The 19,497-nt window shown below is 41.1% G+C and overlaps 1 protein-coding gene across 2 annotated transcripts in view; it reads left to right on the forward strand.

Moving 5' to 3' along the window:
• LOC139755960 (tyrosine-protein phosphatase 10D-like) overlaps positions 1 to 19,497 on the forward strand; it is a 657,464-nt gene that overhangs the window by 529,619 nt on the left and 108,348 nt on the right. For both annotated transcript variants that reach the window (XM_071674794.1, XM_071674795.1), the window contains exons 22-23: positions 15,282 to 15,477; positions 15,783 to 15,960. In XM_071674794.1, coding sequence (XP_071530895.1) covers positions 15,282 to 15,477; positions 15,783 to 15,960 — 374 coding nt within the window. The remainder of the gene's footprint in view (positions 1 to 15,281; positions 15,478 to 15,782; positions 15,961 to 19,497) is intronic.

Raw genomic sequence — 19,497 nt, forward strand, 5'->3', positions numbered from 1 at the left:
ATGATGTCCTTTCTTCTACAGATAACTAAATGTATTCATATGCTGACGACTCATCACTGCATTCCTCCACATCATTTGATTCTGCTCCTTCTTCTCTCACTCAGTCTGCATCTGATATCAACACAACATCCTCACTAAACTTAGCCTTGGACTGGGTATCTCGGTGGGGTAGACAAAATCTGGTTAAATTTAATGGCTTCAAGGCCCAGCTTCTACCCATCCCTTTATCGAAAATTCCTCAAAACTTTCCTCTCTCCTCTGATGGATCTGTAATTCAACTGCTTGACTCAGCAAACATACATGGTATTACTGTAACATCCACGCCATCTTGGAAGCACCATATTACAGTTATAGCTAAATCTGCCGGGAACTGAGAGTCCTGTTTAGATGTCAAAATTTCTTTTTTTCCGAACAGTTGCTCCATCTATACCAAGGATTGATCTGTCCTTGTATGGAGTATTGCTCTCACATTTGGGATGGTTCTGCCTTTGCATATTTACTTGACCGAGTTTTAGTCAATAGCAGTCTGACTTATAAACTCTCCCATGCTAACTTCAGAACTTGACCTGCTTACCCTGTGTTGCAATTCTGGTTCAGTTTCCCTCTTCTGTAGATATTACTTTGGTTTTTGCTCCTGTGAGCCAGCTGCTTGTGTGACCAAACCTCTGGCTAGACTACACAATACTCGACGAGCCATTGTCAATGAAAGGGTGGGCCATTTTGATAACTGTTTCTTTCCCTACACCTCAAAGCTTTGGAATTCTCTACCCTCTCATGTCTTTCCCAGAAATTATGAACAGATATTTTAAGAGATAGACATAGAACAGTTCTGAATAGGATTTTCATATATACTCTGTGTAGTCAGAAACAGGATGCTAAATGAAGAAAACCACAAGATTGAAAAAATTGAAGAGGTGCTAAGGTGCAGGGACGATGAGGGTTCTGAGCAGATAGGCAGTGAAGAATACTGGATAGAATTGCTGAGGAGGTTATATATATAGTGAGAGATATGATACAAATTGAATTGCATGGTGCAATGGATAAGAGCTCATAAACAAGCACAGGCAGTTCAAAGGTGCTATGAGACGATGTAAGAATGGACTAGATAAGTTAAAGGACATGGCTCATAAGATAACATGGTAAAATTACAAGAAAAAACAGAAAAATCAGCCATCATACAAATGAGGGAAATTGTGCATGATAAGTTAAAGGACATGGCTCATAAGATAACATGGTACAATTACAAGAGAAAACAGAAAAATCAGCCATCATACAAATGAGGGAAATTGTGCATGAGAAGGGTGTTAGGTGTAAGTCTGTGATGATCTTTGGGTTAGAAGAAGAGCATTTTTCGAACAAGAAGAAAAAAAGTCAGGAACATGACCAAGTTGGAAAGTTACTGGACTTGATGGAACTGACACTTGCAAGTCAAGAAGTAAAGGTCAGGAGAATTGGGTCATGCTGGAGAGATGTAAGGGAAAGGTCATAGATGGTAACATTTAACTTGGAAATGTATACAGTATTCATCAGGTGCTGAGACTCACACAGATATGCCAGAGGGGAACAGTAGAAAGGAGTGTTTGTAAGAGGGAAAAGGAAAAGAGCAAGAAAATCTGACCTGAGACAAAAAACAAGAGGGATGGGATCATGCCAGAGGTATTAACATCATGGAGACAGAGCTAGCTGGTAGCAAGTGCAATAAAATGAAGGATCTGTTCACTAACATATAAATGCTAATGACAAATGGGAAGCATTACACATAAATGCTAATAAATGGGAAGGCATTAGATTCTAAATACCCTGTCAGAAATAGCAACCAAAATATCATTTTAGTGGTGAAGACTAAACTAACAGAGGAGCTTTAGTCTAAACTAATCTGCCCAGAGGAACACACGATAACAAGGAGGGGAAGAGGAGATAAATGAGGAGAGGGAATAGCCCTCATAATAAGAGATGACATTAAGTTCCAGGAGCTATTAACAGATTGTACCCTCAAACAGTTCATAATGGGTAAAATTATGGTGGGAAGAAATTCTGCAGTGGTGTTTTTAGTCAACAACCTACTAAGGAACTAAAGCAACCCAAAGCAGAAGTACATTGGTAATGATGATGGAACAATCAGGATGGCAAGAGATGCAACAAGGAACTCCTTTAATGAAGATTGTAAGTTATTAGTAATGGGGGTTCTCAGATACAGGATAAATGACTGGGAGAACTCAGATACTTATATAGACATATACATGGAGACATAAATTCCATGCATGTTTGTAGGATATCTTCTTGCATCAGCACGACACACCATCACTTCTTGACCTCGTTTTAATACCAATCTATGGAAAGAGAACACACAAGGTATGAAGCATCATTAAGGGAAAGTGATAATATAACTATTTGTTTATGATAGTGTCATGGAGGGGGATGCAAGAGAAGTATCAGAAGGAGCACAGGATCACTTAAGAGAAAATTCAGTCAAGGTGGCAGTATAGAACTGACTGAATTCTTTGAGAGTTGATTTTGGAAAAGTTATACGACAAGAGTACAGACTGCACAGATAAGAGCATAGACTGGTGCTGTAGAGGGCTTTTTTTTTTTTTTTAAATCAGTCACAATTCAGGACATGGGTACCATGGAACAAAAAGAAGGAGAATGATATGGAACAAAGCATGGTTCATGAAATGCCTTCAAGCAAAAGTACTCAGGATTGTTCTGTGCAAGAAGTACAAATGTCATTGTACGGTACTGCAAGGTAAGGAAGGAGGAGCATAAAGGTTTTGAAAAAGGTATTGTGTACAAAATATAAACAAAACTTTTTCCACAATTACATCAGAAACATATTGTCCTATGAAGAACATCTGTTAGGTAAAGGGACTTGAAGGGAAGAATTTCTAAAAGGGGAAACAGAAGAAGGAGTCATGCGGGGAGTGCTCATCCTCCTTGAAGGGTCAGATTGGGGTGGCTAAATGTGTGTGGATGTAAACAAAATGAGAAAAAAGGAAAGATAGGTAGTATGCTTGAGGAAAGGAACCTGGATGTTTTGGCTCTGAGTGAAACGAAGCTCAAGGGTAAAGGGGAAGAGTGGTTTGGGAATGTCTTGGGAGTAAAGTCAGGGGTTAGTGAGAGGACAAGAGCAAGGGAAGGAGTAGCACTACTCCTGAAACAGGAGTTGTGGGAGTATGTGATAGAATGTAAGAAAGTAAACTCTAGATTGATATGGATAAAACTGAAAGTTGATGGAGAGAGTGGGTGATTATTGGTGCATATGCACCTAGGCATGAGAAGAAAGATCATGAGAGGCAAGTGTTTTGGGAGCAGCTGAATGAGTGTGTTAGTAGTTTTGATGCACAAGACCAGGTTATAGTGATGAATGATTTGAATGCAAAGGTGACTAATGTGGCAGTTGAGGGAATAATTGGTGTACATGGGGTGTTCAGTGTTGTAAATGGAAATGGTGAAGAGCTTGTAGATTTATGTGCTGAAAAAGGACTGGTGATTGGGAATACCTGCTTTAAAAAGAGATATACATAAGTATATGTATGTAAGTAGGAGAGATGGCCAGAGAGCGTTATTGGATTACATGTTAATTGATAGGTGTGCGAAAGAGAGACTTTTGGATGTTAATGTGCTGAGAAGTGCAACTGGAGGGATGTCTGATCATTATCTTGTAGAGGCGAAGGTGAGGATTTGTAGAGGTTTTCAGAAAAGAAGAGAGAATGTTGGGGGGAAGAGAGTAGTGAGAGTAAGTGAGCTTGGGAAGGAGACTTGTGTCAGGAAGTACCAGGAGAGACTGAGTACAGAATGGAAAAAGGTGAGAACAAAGGAGGTAAGGGGAGTGGGGGAGGAATGGGATGTATTTAGGGAAGCAGTGATGGCTTGCGCAAAATATGCGTGTGGCATGAGAAGCGTGGGAGGTGGGCAGATTAGAAAGGGCAGTGAGTGGCGGGATGAAGAAGTAAGATTATTAATGAACGAGAAGAGAGAGGCATTTGGACGATTTTTGCAGGGAAATGATGCAAATGAGTGGGAGATGTATAAAAGAATGAGGCAGGAGGTCAAGAGAAAGGTGCAAGAGGTGAAGAAGAGGGCACATGAGAGTTGGGGTCAGAGAGTATCATTAAATTTTAGGGAGAATAAAAAGATGTTTTGGAAGGAGGTAAATAAGTGCGTAAGACAAGGGAGCAAATGGGAACTTCAGTTAAGGGGGCTAATAGGGAGGTGATAACAAGTAGTGGTGATATGAGAAGGAGATGGAGTGAGTATTTTGAAGGTTTGTTGAATGTGTTTGATGATAGAGCGGCAGACATAGGGTGTTTTGGTCGAGGTGGTGTGGAAAGTGAGAGGGTTAGAGAAAATGGGTTGGTAAACAGAGAGGAGGTAGTAAAAGCTTTGTGGAAGATGAAAGCCGGCAAGGCAGCGGGTTTGGATGGTATTGCAGTGGAATCTATTAAAAAAGAGGATGACTGTATTGTTGACTGATTGGTAAGGTTATTTAATGTATGTATGACTCTTAGTGAGGTGCCTGAGGATTGGTGGAATGCGTGCATAGTGCCATTGTACAAAGGCAAAGGGGATAAAAGTGAGTGCTCGAATTACAGAGGTATAAGTTTGTTGAGTATTCCTGAGAAATTAAATGGGAGAGTATTGATTGAGAGGATGAAGGGATGTACAGAGCATCAGACTGGGAAGAGCAGTGTGGTTTCATAAGTGGTAGAGGATGTGTGGATCAGGTGTTTGCTTTGAAGAATTTATATGAGAAATATTTAGAAAAGCAAATGGATTTGTATGTAGCATTTATGGATCTGGAGAAGGCATATGATAGAGTTGATGGAGATGCTCTGTGGAAGGTATTAAGAATATATGGTGTGGGAGGCAAGTTGTTAGAAGCAGTGAAAAGTTTTCATAGAGGATCTAAGGTGTGTGGACATGTAGGAAGAGAGGAAAGTGATTGGTTCTCAGTGAATGTAGGTTTGTGGCAGGGGTGTGTGATGTCTCCATCCATAAACAAATTAAAATTTGTTTATGGATGGGGTTGTTAGGGAGATGAATGCAGGAGTTTTGGAAAGAGGGGCAAGTATGCAGTCTGTTGTGGATGAGAGAGCTTGGGAAGTGAGTCAGTTGTTGTTTGCTGATGATACAGTGCTGGTGGCTGATTCGTGTGAGAAACTGCAGAAGCTGGTGAGTGAGTTTGGTAAAGTGTGTGAAAGAAGAAAGCTGAAGTAAATGTGAATAAGAGCAAGGTAATTAGATGCAGTAGGATTGAGGGACAAGTCAATTGGGAGGTAAGTTTGAATAGAGAAAAACTGGGGGAAGTGAAGTGTTTTAGATATCTGGGAGTGGATTTAGCAGCGGATGGAACCATGGAGTGGAAGTGAATCATAGGGTTGGGGAGGGGGCGAAAATTCTGGGAGCGTTGAAGAATGTGTAGAAGTCGAGAACATTATCTCGGAAAGCAAAAATGGGTATGTTTGAAGAAATAGTGGTTCCAACAATGTTATATGGTTGCGAGACGTGGGCTATAGATAGAGTTGTGCGGAGGAGGGTGGATGTGCTGGAAATGAGATGTTTGAGGACAACATGTGGTGTGAGGTGGTTTGATCGAGTAAGTGATGAAAAGGTAAGAGACATGTGTGGTAATAAAAAGAGTGTGGTTGAGAGAGCAGAAGAGGGTGTTTTGAAATGGTTTGGTCACATGGAGAGAATGAGTGAGGAAAGATTGACAAAAAGGATATATGTGTCAGAGGTGGAGGGAACGAGGAGAAGTGGGAGAGCAGATTGGAGGTGGAAATATGGAGTGAAAAAGATTTTGAGTGATCGGGGCCTGAACATGCAGGAGGGTGAAAGGCGTGCAAGGAATAGAGTGAATTGGAACTATGTGGTATACTGGGGTCGACGTGCTGTCAGTGGATTGAACCAGGGCGTATGAAGCGTCTGGGTTAAACCATGGAAAGTTCTGTCTGGCCTGGATGTGGAAAGGGATTTGTGGTTTCAGTGCATTATACCTGACAGCTAGAGACTGAGTGTGAATGAATGTGGCCTTTGTTGTCTTTTCCTAGCGCTACCTCATGCACATGCGGGGGGAGGGTTTTTTTTTTTCATGTGTTGCGGGGTGGCAATGGGAATGAAAATGGGCAGACAGTATGAATTATGTGCATGTGTATATAGGTATATGTCTGTGTATGTATATATATGTATGCGTTGAGATGTATAGGTATGTATATTTGTGTGCGTGGACGTGTAGATATATACATGTATATGTCGGTGGGTTGGGCCATTCTTTCGTCTGTTTCCTTGTGCTACCTCCCTGATGCAGGAGACAGCTTCAAAGTAAAATATAGATAAATATATATGGTTGAGGGACAAGTCAATTGGAAGGTATGTTTGAATGAAGAATAATGGAGGAAGTTAAGTGTTATAGGTATCTGGCAGTGGATTTGGTAGCGGATTGAACCATGGAAGTGGAAGTGAGTCAGAGGGTGGGGCAGGGGGCGAAGGTTCTCGGAGTGTTGAAGAATGTGTGGAAGGCGAGAACATTATCTCGGAAAGCAAAAATGGGTATGTTTGAAGGAATAGTGGTTCCAACAGCGTTATATGGTTGTGAGGCGTGGGCTATAGATAGGGTTGTGCGGAGGAGGGTGGATGTGTTAGAAATGAGGTGTTTGAGGGCAATATATGGTGTAAGGTGGTTTGATTGAGTAAGTAATGAAAGGGTAAGAGAGATGTGTGGTAATGAAAAGAATGTGGTTGAGAGAGCAGAAGAGGGTGTGGTGAAATGGTTTGGTCACATGGAGAGAATGGGTGGGGAAAGATTGACCAAGAGGATATATGTGTCAGAGGTGGAGGGAAAGGAGAAGTGGGAGACCAAATTGGAGGTGGAAGGATGGAGTGAAAAAGATTTTGAGCGATCAGGGTCTGAACATGCAGGAGGGTGAAAGGCATGCAAAGAGTAGAGTGAATTGGAATGATGTGCAAGAATAGAGTGAATTGGAACAATGTGGTATACTGGGGTCGACGTGCTGTCAGTGGATTGAACCAGGGCATGTAAAGCTTCTGGGGTAAACCATGGAAGGTTTTGTGGGGCCTGGATGTGGAAAGGGAGCTGTGGTTTTAGTGCATTACACATGACAGCTAGAGACTGAGTGTGAGCGAATGTGGCCTTTGTTGTCTTTCCTTCACGCTACCTCACGTGCACGTGGGGGGAGGGGGTTGTCATTTCATGTGTGGTGGGGTGGCGATGGGAATGAATAGAGGCAGCGAGTATGAATTATGTACATGTGTATATATGTATATGTCTGCAGTTTAGGGTATAATTGGTGTACATGGGGTGTTCAGTGTTGTAAATGGAAATGTTGAAGAGCCTCTAGATTTGTGTGCTGAGAAAGGACTTGTGATTGGTAATACCTGGCTTAAAATGAGATATACATAAGCTTACTTATGTGAGTAGGGGAGATGGCCAGAGGGCATTATTGGATTACGTATTAATCTATAGGCGTTTAAAAGAGAGACCTTCGGTTGTTAATGTGCTGAGAGGTGCAGCTGGAGGGATGTTTGATCATTATCTTGTGGAGGCTAAGGTGAAGATATGTAGAGGTCTTCAGAAAAGAAGAGAGAATGTTGGGGAGAAGAGGGTGGTGAGAGCAAGTGAGCTTGGAAAGGAGACTTGTGTGTGAACATACCAGGAGAGATTAAGTGCAGAATGGAAAAAGGTGAGAGGAAACGACATAAGAGGAGTGGGGGAGGAATGGGATGCATTTAGGGAAGCAGTGATGGCTTGCACAAAAGATGCTTGTGGCATGAGAAAGGTGGGAGGTGGGAAGATTAGAAAGGGTAGTGAGTGGTGGGTTGAAGAAGTAAGATTGTTAGTGAAAGAGAAGAGAGAGGCATTTGGACGATTTTTGCAGGGAAGTAGTGCAAATGAATGGGAGATGTATAAAGGAAAGTGGCAATAGGTCCAGTTCAAGAGGGCAAATGAGAGTTGGAATGAGAGAGTATCATTAAATTTCAAGAAGAATGAAAAGATGTTTAGGAGGGAGGTAAATGAAAAGTGTAAGACAAGAGAACAAATTGGAACTTTGGTGAAGGAGGCTAATGGGGAAGTGATAACAAGTAGTGATGAAGTGACAAGGAGATGAAATGAGTATTTTGAGGGTTTGTTGAATGTGTTTGATAATGGACTGGCAGATATTGGGTGTTTTGGTCAAGGTGGTGTGCAAAGTGAGAGGGTCAGGGAGAATGGTTTGGTAAATAGAGGAGAAATGGTGAAAGCTTTGCAGGGGATGAAAGCTGGCAAGGCAGTGGATTTCGATGGTATTGCAATGGAATTTTTTAAAAAGGGGGGTGCCTGTGTTGTTGATTGGTTGTTAAGGATATTCATTGTGTGTATGGTTCATGGTGGGGTGCCTGAGGATTGGCAGAGTGCATTCATGGTGCCATGGTACAAAGGCAGAGGGTATGAATGTGAGTGTTCAAATTACAGAGGTATAAGTTTGTTGAGTATTCCTGGGGAGTTGTATGGAAGGGTGTTGATTGAGAGGATAGAGGCATGTACTGAGCATCAGACTGGGGAGGAGCAGTGTTCGTTTCAGAAGTGGTAGAGGGTGTTTGCTTTGGGGTATATATGTGAGAAATACTTAGAAAAACAGATGGATTTGTATGTAGCATTTATGGATCTGGAGAAGGCATATGATAGGGTTGACAGAGATGCTTTGTGGAAGGTGTTAAGAGTATATGGCGTGGGAGGTAAGTTGCTGGAAGCAGTGAAAAGTTTTCACCAGGGATATAGGGAATGTGTATGAGTGGGAAGAGAGGAAAGTGATTGGTTTCCAATGAATGTTGGTTTGCGGCAGGGGTGCATGATGTCTCCATGGTTGTTTGATTTGTTTAGTGAGTGGTGGGATGAAGAAGAAAAGTTGTTAGTGAAAGAGAAAAGAGAGGTATTTGGACAATACTGACAAGGAAGGAGTGAAAATTACTCAAAGATGTATAAAAGAAAGTGGCAGGAGGTCAAGAGGAAGATGCAAGGGTTGAAAAAGAGGGCAAATGAGAGTTAGGGTGAGAGAGTATCACTAAACTTTAGGGAGATTCAAAAGATGTTTTGGAAGGATCAAAATAACATGTGTAAGACAACAGAACACATGGGAACTTCGATGAAGGGGGCAAGGGGGGAAGCAACAACAGTAAGTGATGAAATGAGAAGGAGATGGAGTGAGTATTTTGAAGGTTTGTTGAATGTGCTTGATGATAGATTGGCAGTTGTAGGGTGTTTTGGTCAGGATGGTGTGTGAAGTGAGACAGTCAGGGAGAAAGGTTTGGTTAAGAGAGAAGAGGTAGTGAAAGCTTTACAGAAGATTAAATCCGGCAAGGCGGGTTTGGATGGTATTGCAGGGGAATTTATTAAAAAAGGGGTTGACTGTGTTGTTGATTGGTTGGTAAGGATATTCATTGTATGTATAGATCAATGGTGAAGCACCTGAGAATTGTTGGAATGCTTGCATGGTGCCATTGTACAAAGGCAAAGGGGATAAAGGTGAGTGTTCAAACTACAGAGGCATAAGTTTGTTGAATATTCCTGGGAAATTGTATGGGTGGGTATTGATTGAGAGGGTGAAGGCATGTACAGAGCATCAGATTAGGGTGGAGCAGTGTTGTTTCAGAAGTAGTAAAGGATGTATGGATCAGGTGTTTGCTTTGAAGAATGTGTCTGAGAAAACTTAGAAAAACATGGATTTGTATGTAGCATCAATGGATCTGGAGAATGGATGAAGGCACATACATTTACATATATATACACATGCACATATTCATACTTGCTCACCTTCATCCATTCCCAGTGCAAACCCCCCTCACAGGAAACTGCATTGCCACCCCCTGCATTAGCAAGGTAGTGCCAGGAAACTGACAAAGAAAGGCCACATTTACTTGTGCTTATTCTCTAGCTGTCATGTGTAATGCACTGAAACCACAGTTCCCTATCCACATCCAGGCCCCACAGACCTTTCCTTGGTTTCCCCAGATGTTTCATATGCCCTGGTTTAGTCCATTGATAGCACGTCAAACTCAGTATATCACTTCATTCCAGTACGCTCAATTCTGTGCTTGCCTTTCACGCTCCTGCATGTTCAGGCCCTATCTCTCAAAATGTTTTTCACTCTATCCTTCCACCTCCAACTTGGTCTCCTGCTTCTCCTTTTTACCTCCACCTCTGACATCTATATCCTCTTTGTCAACCTTTCCTCACTCATTCTCTATATGTCCAAATCATTTCAGCACACCCTCTTCTGCTCTCTCAGCCACACTCTTTTTATTACCACAAGTCCCTTTTACCCTCTCATTATACTCAATCAAACCACCTAACATGACATATTGTCCTTAAACCTTTCATTCAATACATCCACCCTCCTCTGCACAACCCTATCTATAGTCCATGCCTTGCAACCATATAACAATGTTGGAACCACTATTCCTTCAAACATACCCATTTTTGCTCTCCTAGATAACGTTCTCTCTTTCTACACATTCTTCATCGCTCACAGAACTTTCATCCCCTCCCCCACCCTATGGTTCACTTCCGCTTCTGTGGATCCATTCGCAGCAAAGTCCACTCCCAGATATCTAAAACACTGCATTTCCTCCAATTTTTCTCCATTCAAACTTATACCCCAGCTGACTTGTCCCTCATCCTAGTTGATCCTAATAATCTTGCTCGTATACATATTTGCTCTCAACTTTCTCCTTTCTCACACTTTTCCAAACTCAGTCACCAATTTCTGCAGTTTCTGACTCAGATCAGCCGCCAGTGCTGTATCATCAGCAAACAACTGACTCACTTCCCAGGCCCTCTCATCCCCAACAAACTGCATGCTCACCCCTCTCTCTAAAACCTCTGCATTTACCTCCATCACCACTCAATCCATAGACAAATTAAACAACCATGGTGATGTTACACACCCCTGCCACAGACTGACCTTCACTGGGAAGTTACTCTCCTCTCATCCTACTCATACACATGCCTTACATTATTGATAATAACTTCTCACTGCTTCTAGCAGCTTACCTTCGACATCATATATTCTTAAGACCTCCCACAAAGCATCTCTGTCAACCCCATCATATGCCTTTTCCATATCCATAGATGCTGCATACAAATCCATCTGTTTTTTGAGTATTTCTCACACATTCTTTAAAGCAAACATCTTTTCCACACATCCTCTACCACTCCTGAAGCCTCACTGCGCCTCCCTAATCTGATACTCTGCACATGACTTCACCCTCTCAATCAATATCCTTTCATATAATTTTCCAGGCATACTCAACAAACTTATGCCTCTGTAGTTCGAACACTCACTGTTATTCCCTTTGCCTTTATATAATGGCACTGTACATGCATTCTACCAATCCTCAGGCACTTCACCATGACCCATACATACAGTGAATATCTTTACTAACCAATCAACAGCATAGTCATCCCCTTTCTTAATTAATTCAACTGCAGTACCATCCATTCCTATCACTTCGCCAATTTTCATCTTTCGCAAGGCTTTGACCACTTCTCTCTTCACCAAACCACTCTCCCTGACTTTCTCACTTTCCACACTACCCTGACCAAAACACCCTACATCACCACTCTATCATCAAACACATTTAACAATCTTTCAGAATACTCACTCCATCTCTTCTTAACTTCAATACTACCTGTTATCACTTCCACTTTTGCCCCCTTCAGTTTTCCCATTTGTTTTATTGTCTTTCACACATTACTTATCCCCCTTCCAAATCATCTTTTTGTCCTTCCTAAAGTTTAATGGTACTCTATCACCCTAACTCTCATTTGTCCTCTTTTTCAACCCTTGCACCTTCCTCTTGATCTCCTGTCTCTTTCTCTTATATATCTCCCAGTCATTTGCACCCCTTTCTTGTTAGTATTGTCCAAATGCTTCAGTTTTCTCTTTCACATGCAAATTTACTTCTTTTGCCACCACTCACTACCCTTCTAATCTGCCCACCTCCCACCATTCTCATCCCACATGCATCTTTTGCATATGCTATGACTCCTTCCCTAATACATCCCATTCCTCACCCACTCCCCTCACTTCACATGCTCTCACCTTTTGCCATTCTACATTCAATCTCTCCTGCTATTTCTTCATGCATGTATCCTCTTTTCAAAAGATCTTTACAACTCATGACCTTCTCCTCCATAAGATAGTGATCAGACATCCCACCAATTGCCCCTCTTAGCTCATTTAATCCAAAAGTCTCTCTTTTACATGCCTATCAATCAATACATAATATAATAATGCCCTTTGACCATATCTCCTACTCACATAGGTATACTTGTGTATATCTCTCTTTTTAAACCATTTATTCCCAGTCGCCAGTCTTTTTTTCAGCACACAAATCCACAAGCTCTTCACCATTTCCATTCATAACACTGAATACCCCATGCACACCATCATACCCTCAACTGCCACATTACTCACCTTTGCATTTAAATCACCCATCACAGATACCCAGTCTCGTGCATCAAAACTAATGACACTCACTCAGCTGCTCCTAAAACACTTACCTCTCATGATCTTTCTTTTCATGACCAGGCGCATAAGCACTAAGAATCACCCATTTCTCACCATCCACTTTCAGTTTTACCTACATGAATTTCGAATTTATTTCCTTACATTTTATCACACAGCCCTAGAAATCCTGCTTCAGGAGTAGTGCTACTTCCTTAGCTCTTGTCCTTTCACCAACCCCTGACTTTACTCCCAAAACTGTCCAAACCATTCATCCCCTTTACCCTTGAGCTTCATTTCACTCAGAACCAGAACATCTAGGTTTCTTTCCTCAGGCATACCATCTATTTCTTCTTTCTTTTCATCTTGGTTACATCCATACACATTCAATCACCCCAATCTGAGCCTTTAAGGAGGATGAACACTCCCCCTTGACTCCTTCTGTTTCCTCTTTTAGAAATTGAAATGAACAATAGATATATTCTTGAAAATGGTTGCATTAGTCTTGTAAACAATGGAGATTTGAGGGTTTCAGTATTTGTAAGACAGTATAAATATTATACCAGAGAAAAACTATATTATATGTGTACTAGGAAAACAGAAAATAAACTTGGAATTCCGGTTTAGTTTTTTCTTCAAAAATTATTCATTCTCAAAGGCATTCTGTTCCAAAATTATCCAGTCTTATCCCTGTTAAAAATTTTCTTAGGATAATGATCTTGAGGGTTTTCAGGAAATTTTAAACAGCAGTGACATCAGCAAAAGCATCCTTATCAGTCATGTTGATGTTGTGGCAATTGTAACATTTCCTAAAATTTCAAACCAACCAGGACTTGCTTGAAATGTTTACTGCTCCTTCTTCCATTGCCAAGTCATCATATATGCTCTAGACCCTTACTTGTATCACAAGTATGGTGATGGGAACATTTTCATGAGTTTGGTGTTTGATCCATGTACTCAACATTTGTTCCATTCCCTCCATAAGCAAACTTCACAAATAAGAAGTCTTAGATGCGCTGATTAATGTTCCATTTTTGGCACTCTCCTAGATCTCTGCACTGTCACAGATAGCCTGGAAAGAAGATTCACTATGTCTAATAGCACTCTTAATATCAGCTGCTCTTTCACCTCTTTTATAACTTTTGATCACATCCATCTTAACTTCAGTGGTAATGGCCTTATACCTCTTAGTACCATTACTACCAGGAGAATTTGAAATACACTTTGCAAGGGGTAAGACCAAGTAATGTACAGTATACTGCAACACAAAATACTGTAGAACTCTGTAACTATACACTGTATCCATGCCATGCCAACCCAATGATGATTACGTTTTTCCATACCAAAGCCCGTGTAAATAAAAAAGAGTGTAGATGGATCATGAGTGTTATTCTTGAAATGGCATAATCAAGTATGTCAGGTGGTACCTCTCATGAATTTTCCACTGCATTCCCGAGAAGTGTCAGTTTTCAAGCAAAATATGTAGAGTTATTGGTCCCTTTTTTACTACTTTATTACCGAGTCAAAACACAGTCTTTCCAAATATGGCACTGATATTTTTTAAAACATCTTAGAATAGGCATGGTATAAGTTTCCTTAGTTACAACAGATATCTTGCTCCATACATTCATGATCGTACAAAAAAAAGGCCTGAAAGCTATTGAATATCCCTATTTAAGTGACTTCTAAGCAGCCCCACATTGCCAATGTATGAGCACTCATCAAGCACATCATTATCATTTTATATTTATATTGTTGCTGTATGATACATAACACACTCATAATGATGAACAAACTGAAAATATTTCAAAAAACGAAAGTGCTAGATTTTATTTACACTAAGGAGCCCAATGGTGCCAGACCATAATCACATGAATGTTTTTCATTCTGACAGATAGATACTAAGGTAACAGTGACACATGAGCCGCTAATCAGGATTTAACTTCCAACATATCTACAGTTGTCTTTCTCAGGAAAATATAACACATTAGTATATCATGGGGTTACTATTGTGAAAACACTAGTCAAGAACATCATATGTTATTATGTATACATTGTAATAAATAACACACATAGCACATCTTGATATTGTAATGACCATAAGTTTCCTAAGTGTTGATAAAAATAAAGTAAAATGAGAAGGAAAGAGATAAATGAAACACTTAGGGGTTGGCAACCTTCAGCTGACTTACTCACTGTTTAGGCAATGATCCATATACGTAGTGATAATCTATGTGGAGCTAAAGATTTTTTGGGTGGCGGTTATAAGTTCATGTTGATGGCCTCAGTAACCCTGGCAACTGATAGGCTTAAAGACCAAATAGCCATCCAGTGAATGGCAGTTACTAACCATTTTCCATGAAGAATGCAGTGAGTCTGTCATCCATAATTATGCAATACAGTACAGTATTGATCAAGCATATAATAGGATTTACAGTGCATGTCAGAGGGTAAGATGGCTGGTAGAATTGATTTGCTAGATGTTATTCGAATGAGTTGCCTTTTGGTTTGCATTCTTTTTGTGATGGGATTTATTGTCCAGAATTAAAGGAAATTGTAATACAGCTACTTTCATTAGCTGGTTCTTTGGGCATCCTTAGATGATATCGCTCCTTCACAGAGAAAAGGGTTATCAGTGAAAGAAAGTATTATTTCATCTTTGTAGATTATGTGCCCAGAGGCAGCCAAGGTCAACCTATTTGTTTCCTATAATACAGTCTTTTCTGTATTTAGCCTGCTCATTACTTGTTTTCATCAAACATTATTGTCTATTCATAGGTGACTGAGCCTTACTACCCCTTCAACACCTCATCTGTGGAAGATTATGTTATTGGTACTAAAAAAGACTGCATGGTACATAATGGCTACTGCAATGGAGAACTAAAACCAGGAACTACATACAGGGTCAAGATTCGGGCTTATACAGCCAGAGATAAGTTTGCTGATACATACTTCAGCCACCCAATAACAACTGGTAAGTTATTTGCCTTTATTTAAGAAGCTACTGATCTGTATTATTCTTTCTTGTTTCAGCTTGATGGTTTGTGTAAAATTTTCAGGTATTTCTCAAAGCATTTTTGGCAATATTTGCAGCTTTCACCTGTTTAGTGTTTCTTTTTAATAATCAGCTTTACTTTCTTCCTGCCTCTTTATTTTTTCTAATTCAGTTCAGTACCAAATATCATAATGACATTCACCTGGAACATATTGAAAATATAAGTTTAAGTAGAAATTCTGAGGCTCAGATGGTCATTAGCATGCCTGTGATTTTCCTTACAGAATCTGAGAGTGGCATTGTTGTGGCTGTAGCTGTTCCTGTGATAATACTTGTTTTGGTAGTGGTAATGGTTATGATCATGAGGCGTCGTAGAGTTTGCTTCTTTCCCAAAAAGGCCATGGACTCAAGCAGGAGAGATGGTGATATGCACTCCCTCCCAGATTCCCTAATTGAGACAAGGTAAAGTTAGTGCATATTGATTGCAGTGTTAAAATAGAATGAATGTTTGAAAAACTGTTGTTGTAATAAAAGTTGTCTGTTGTGTTTTTAATACTACACATGTAGTTCAGTTTAATGCGCCAGCTGTGTCTTACACAGGACATTAGTTGTTTAAACCTGCATCCCAGACTATCATATACAAATTTGCAGTGAGAGCTCAATCTCATTTACTTGTCGTATATCCCATGGTGTTAGAGATAACATCCAAGGAAATGGAAAGGAAATGTTTCCAAGTGAAGGTTGGTTTGTAGTAGGGGTGTCTGATGTCACCGTGGTTGTTCAATATGATTATGGATGGGTTGGTGAGGGAAGGGAATATAAAATTCTTGGAGAGAAGGGCAAGTATGCAGTCTTTGGGATTTTAGAGGGCACAGGAAGTGTCAGTTGTTGTTCCAATGACACAGTTGGTGACTGAGTTTGGAATATTGTAAAAGGAGAAAGTTGAGGGTGAATGTGAATAAAAGCAAGGTTATTAGTTTCAGCAAGGGCTGAGGGACTAGCTGGTTGGGATGTAAGTTTGAATGGAGAAAGATTGGAGGAAATGTAGTGTTTTAGATTCCTGGGAGGACATGGCAATGAATGGAACCATGGAAGCAGAAGTGAGTCATAAGGTGGGGGAGGGGGTAAAGGTTCTGAGAGTGATGAAGAATGTGTGGAAATAGAGAATGTTATCTAGGAGTGAAAATGGGTATGTGTGATGGAATAGTGGTCCCACCAATATCATATGGTTGTGAGGCATGGGCTGTTGATAGGGTTGTGCAGAGGAGGGCAGATGTGTTGGAAATGAAATGTTCAAAGACAATGCATTGTGAGATGGGTTGATTAAGTAATGAAAGGGTAAGAGAGATTTTTTTTTTTTATTATTATTATACTTTGTCGCTGTCTCCCGCGTTTGCGAGGTAGCGCAAGGAAACAGACGAAAGAAATGGCCCAACCCCCCCCCACACACATGTACACACATACGTCCACACACGCAAATATACACACCTACACAGCCCTCCATGGTTTACCCCAGACGCCTCACATGCCTTGATTCAATCCACTGACAGCACGTCAACCCCGGTATACCACATCGCTCCAATTCACTCTATTCCTTGCCCTCCTTTCACCCTCCTGCATGTTCAGGCCCCAATCACACAAAATCTTTTTCACTCCATCTTTCCACCTCCAATTTGGTCTCCCTCTTCTCCTCGTTCCCTCCACCTCCGACACATATATCCTCTTGGTCAATCTTTCCTCACTCATTCTCTCCATGTGCCCAAACCACTTCAAAACACCCTCTTCTGCTCTCTCAACCACGCTCTTTTTATTTCCACACATCTCTCTTACTCACTCGATCAAACCACCTCACACCACACATTGTCCTCAAACATCTCATTTCCAGCACATCCATCCTCCTGTGCACAACTCTATCCATAGCCCACGCTTCGCAACCATACAACATTGTTGGAGCCACTATTCCTTCAAACATACCCATTTTTGCTTTCCGGGATAATGTTCTCGACTTCCACACATTCTTCAAGGCCCCCAGAATTTTCGCCCCCTCCCCCACCCTATGATCCACTTCCGCTTCCATGGTTCCATCCGCTGCCAGATCCACTCCCAGATATCTAAAACACTTCACTTCCTCCAGTTTTTCTCCATTCAAACTCACCTCCCAATTGACTTGACCCTCAACCCTACTGTACCTAATAACCTTGCTCTTATTCACATTTACTCTTAACTTTCTTCTTCCACACACTTTACCAAACTCAGTCACCAGCTTCTGCAGTTTCTCACATGAATCAGCCACCAGCGCTGTATCATCAGCGAACAACAGCTGACTCACTTCCCAAGCTCTCTCATCCCCAACAGACTTCATACTTGCCCCTCTTTCCAAAACTCTTGCATTTACCTCCCTAACAACCCCATCCATAAACAAATTAAACAACCATGAGACATCACACACCCCTGCCACAAACCTACATTCACTGAAAAGGGTGTGTTTAAGAGAACAGAAAAGGATATGTTGAAATGGTTTGGACATATGAAGAAAATAAGTGACGAAAGGTTGACAATTAAGACATATGTGTCAGAAGTGGAGGAAATGAGGAGAATTGGGAGACCAAATTGGAGATGGAAGGATGGAGTGAAAAAAGATTTTGAATAATACGCCTGAACATGAAGGGGTGAAAGGCATGCTGGGGTGTCAGTGGACTGAACCAGAGTATGTGAAACATGCAGGGTAAACTATAGAAAGCCCTGTGGGGCCTGGATATGAATGGGAAGCTGTGATTTCGGTATAGTACACATGACACTTCACGTATGGATGTGAGTGGCTGTGGCCTTTCTTCATCTGTTTCATGGTACTACCTGCTGATGCAAGGGGCAGCGATCATGTGTGTGTGTGTGTGTGTGTGTGTGTGTGTGTGTGTGTGTGTGTGTGTGTGTGTGTATGTGTGTCAGGTGTGTGCGTGTGTGTCAGGTGTGTGTGTGTGTGTGTGTATGTGTGTGTGTGTGTGTGTGTGTGTGTGTGTGTGTGTGTGTGTGTATGTTGAAGGGGAAGAGAAGAATTTCGTATCATTTTTTCCTTTCTTTCATGCATTTTTCTTGTTTCCCGTGGGATGGAGTGGCTTAGGGAATGGATATGTGGTGAACAGATATGAATATGTACATGCATATATATATATATATATATATATATATATATATATATATATATATATATATATATATATATATATATATATTTTTTTGCCGCTGTCTCCCGTGTTTGCGAGGTAGTGCAAGGAAACAGACGAAAGAAATGGCTCAACCCACCCCCATACACATGTATATACATACTTCCACACACGCAAATATACATACCTACACAGCTTTCCATGGTTTACCCCAGACGCTTCACATGCCCTGATTCAATCCACTGACAGCACATCAACCCCGGTATACCACATCGATCCAATTCACTCTATTCCTTGCCCTCCTTTCACCCTCCTGCATGTTCAGGCCCCGATCACACAAAATCTTTTTCACTCCATCTTTCCACCTCCAATTTGGTCTCCCACTTCTCCTCGTTCCCTCCACCTCCAACACATATATCCTCTTGGTCAATCTTTCCTCACTCATTCTCTCCATGTGCCCAAACCATTTCAAAACACCCTCTTCTGCTCTCTCAACCACGCTCTTTTTATTTCCACACATCTCTCTTACCCTTACGTTACTTACTCGATCAAACCACCTCACACCACACATTGTCTCAAACATCTCATTTCCAGCACATCCATCCTCCTGCGCACAACTGTATCCATAGCCCATGCCTCGCAACCATACAACATTGTTGGAACCACTATTCCTTCAAACATACCCATTTTCCGAGATAATGTTCTCGACTCCCACACATTCTTCAAGGCCACTATTCCTTCAAACATACCCATTTTTGCTTTCCGAGATAATGTTCTCGACCTCCACACATTCTTCAAGGCTCCCAGATTTTCGCCCCCTCCCCCACCCTATGATCCA

Source organism: Panulirus ornatus, chromosome 20 (assembly GCF_036320965.1).
Source record: "Panulirus ornatus isolate Po-2019 chromosome 20, ASM3632096v1, whole genome shotgun sequence".
Taxonomy (NCBI): domain Eukaryota; kingdom Metazoa; phylum Arthropoda; class Malacostraca; order Decapoda; family Palinuridae; genus Panulirus; species Panulirus ornatus.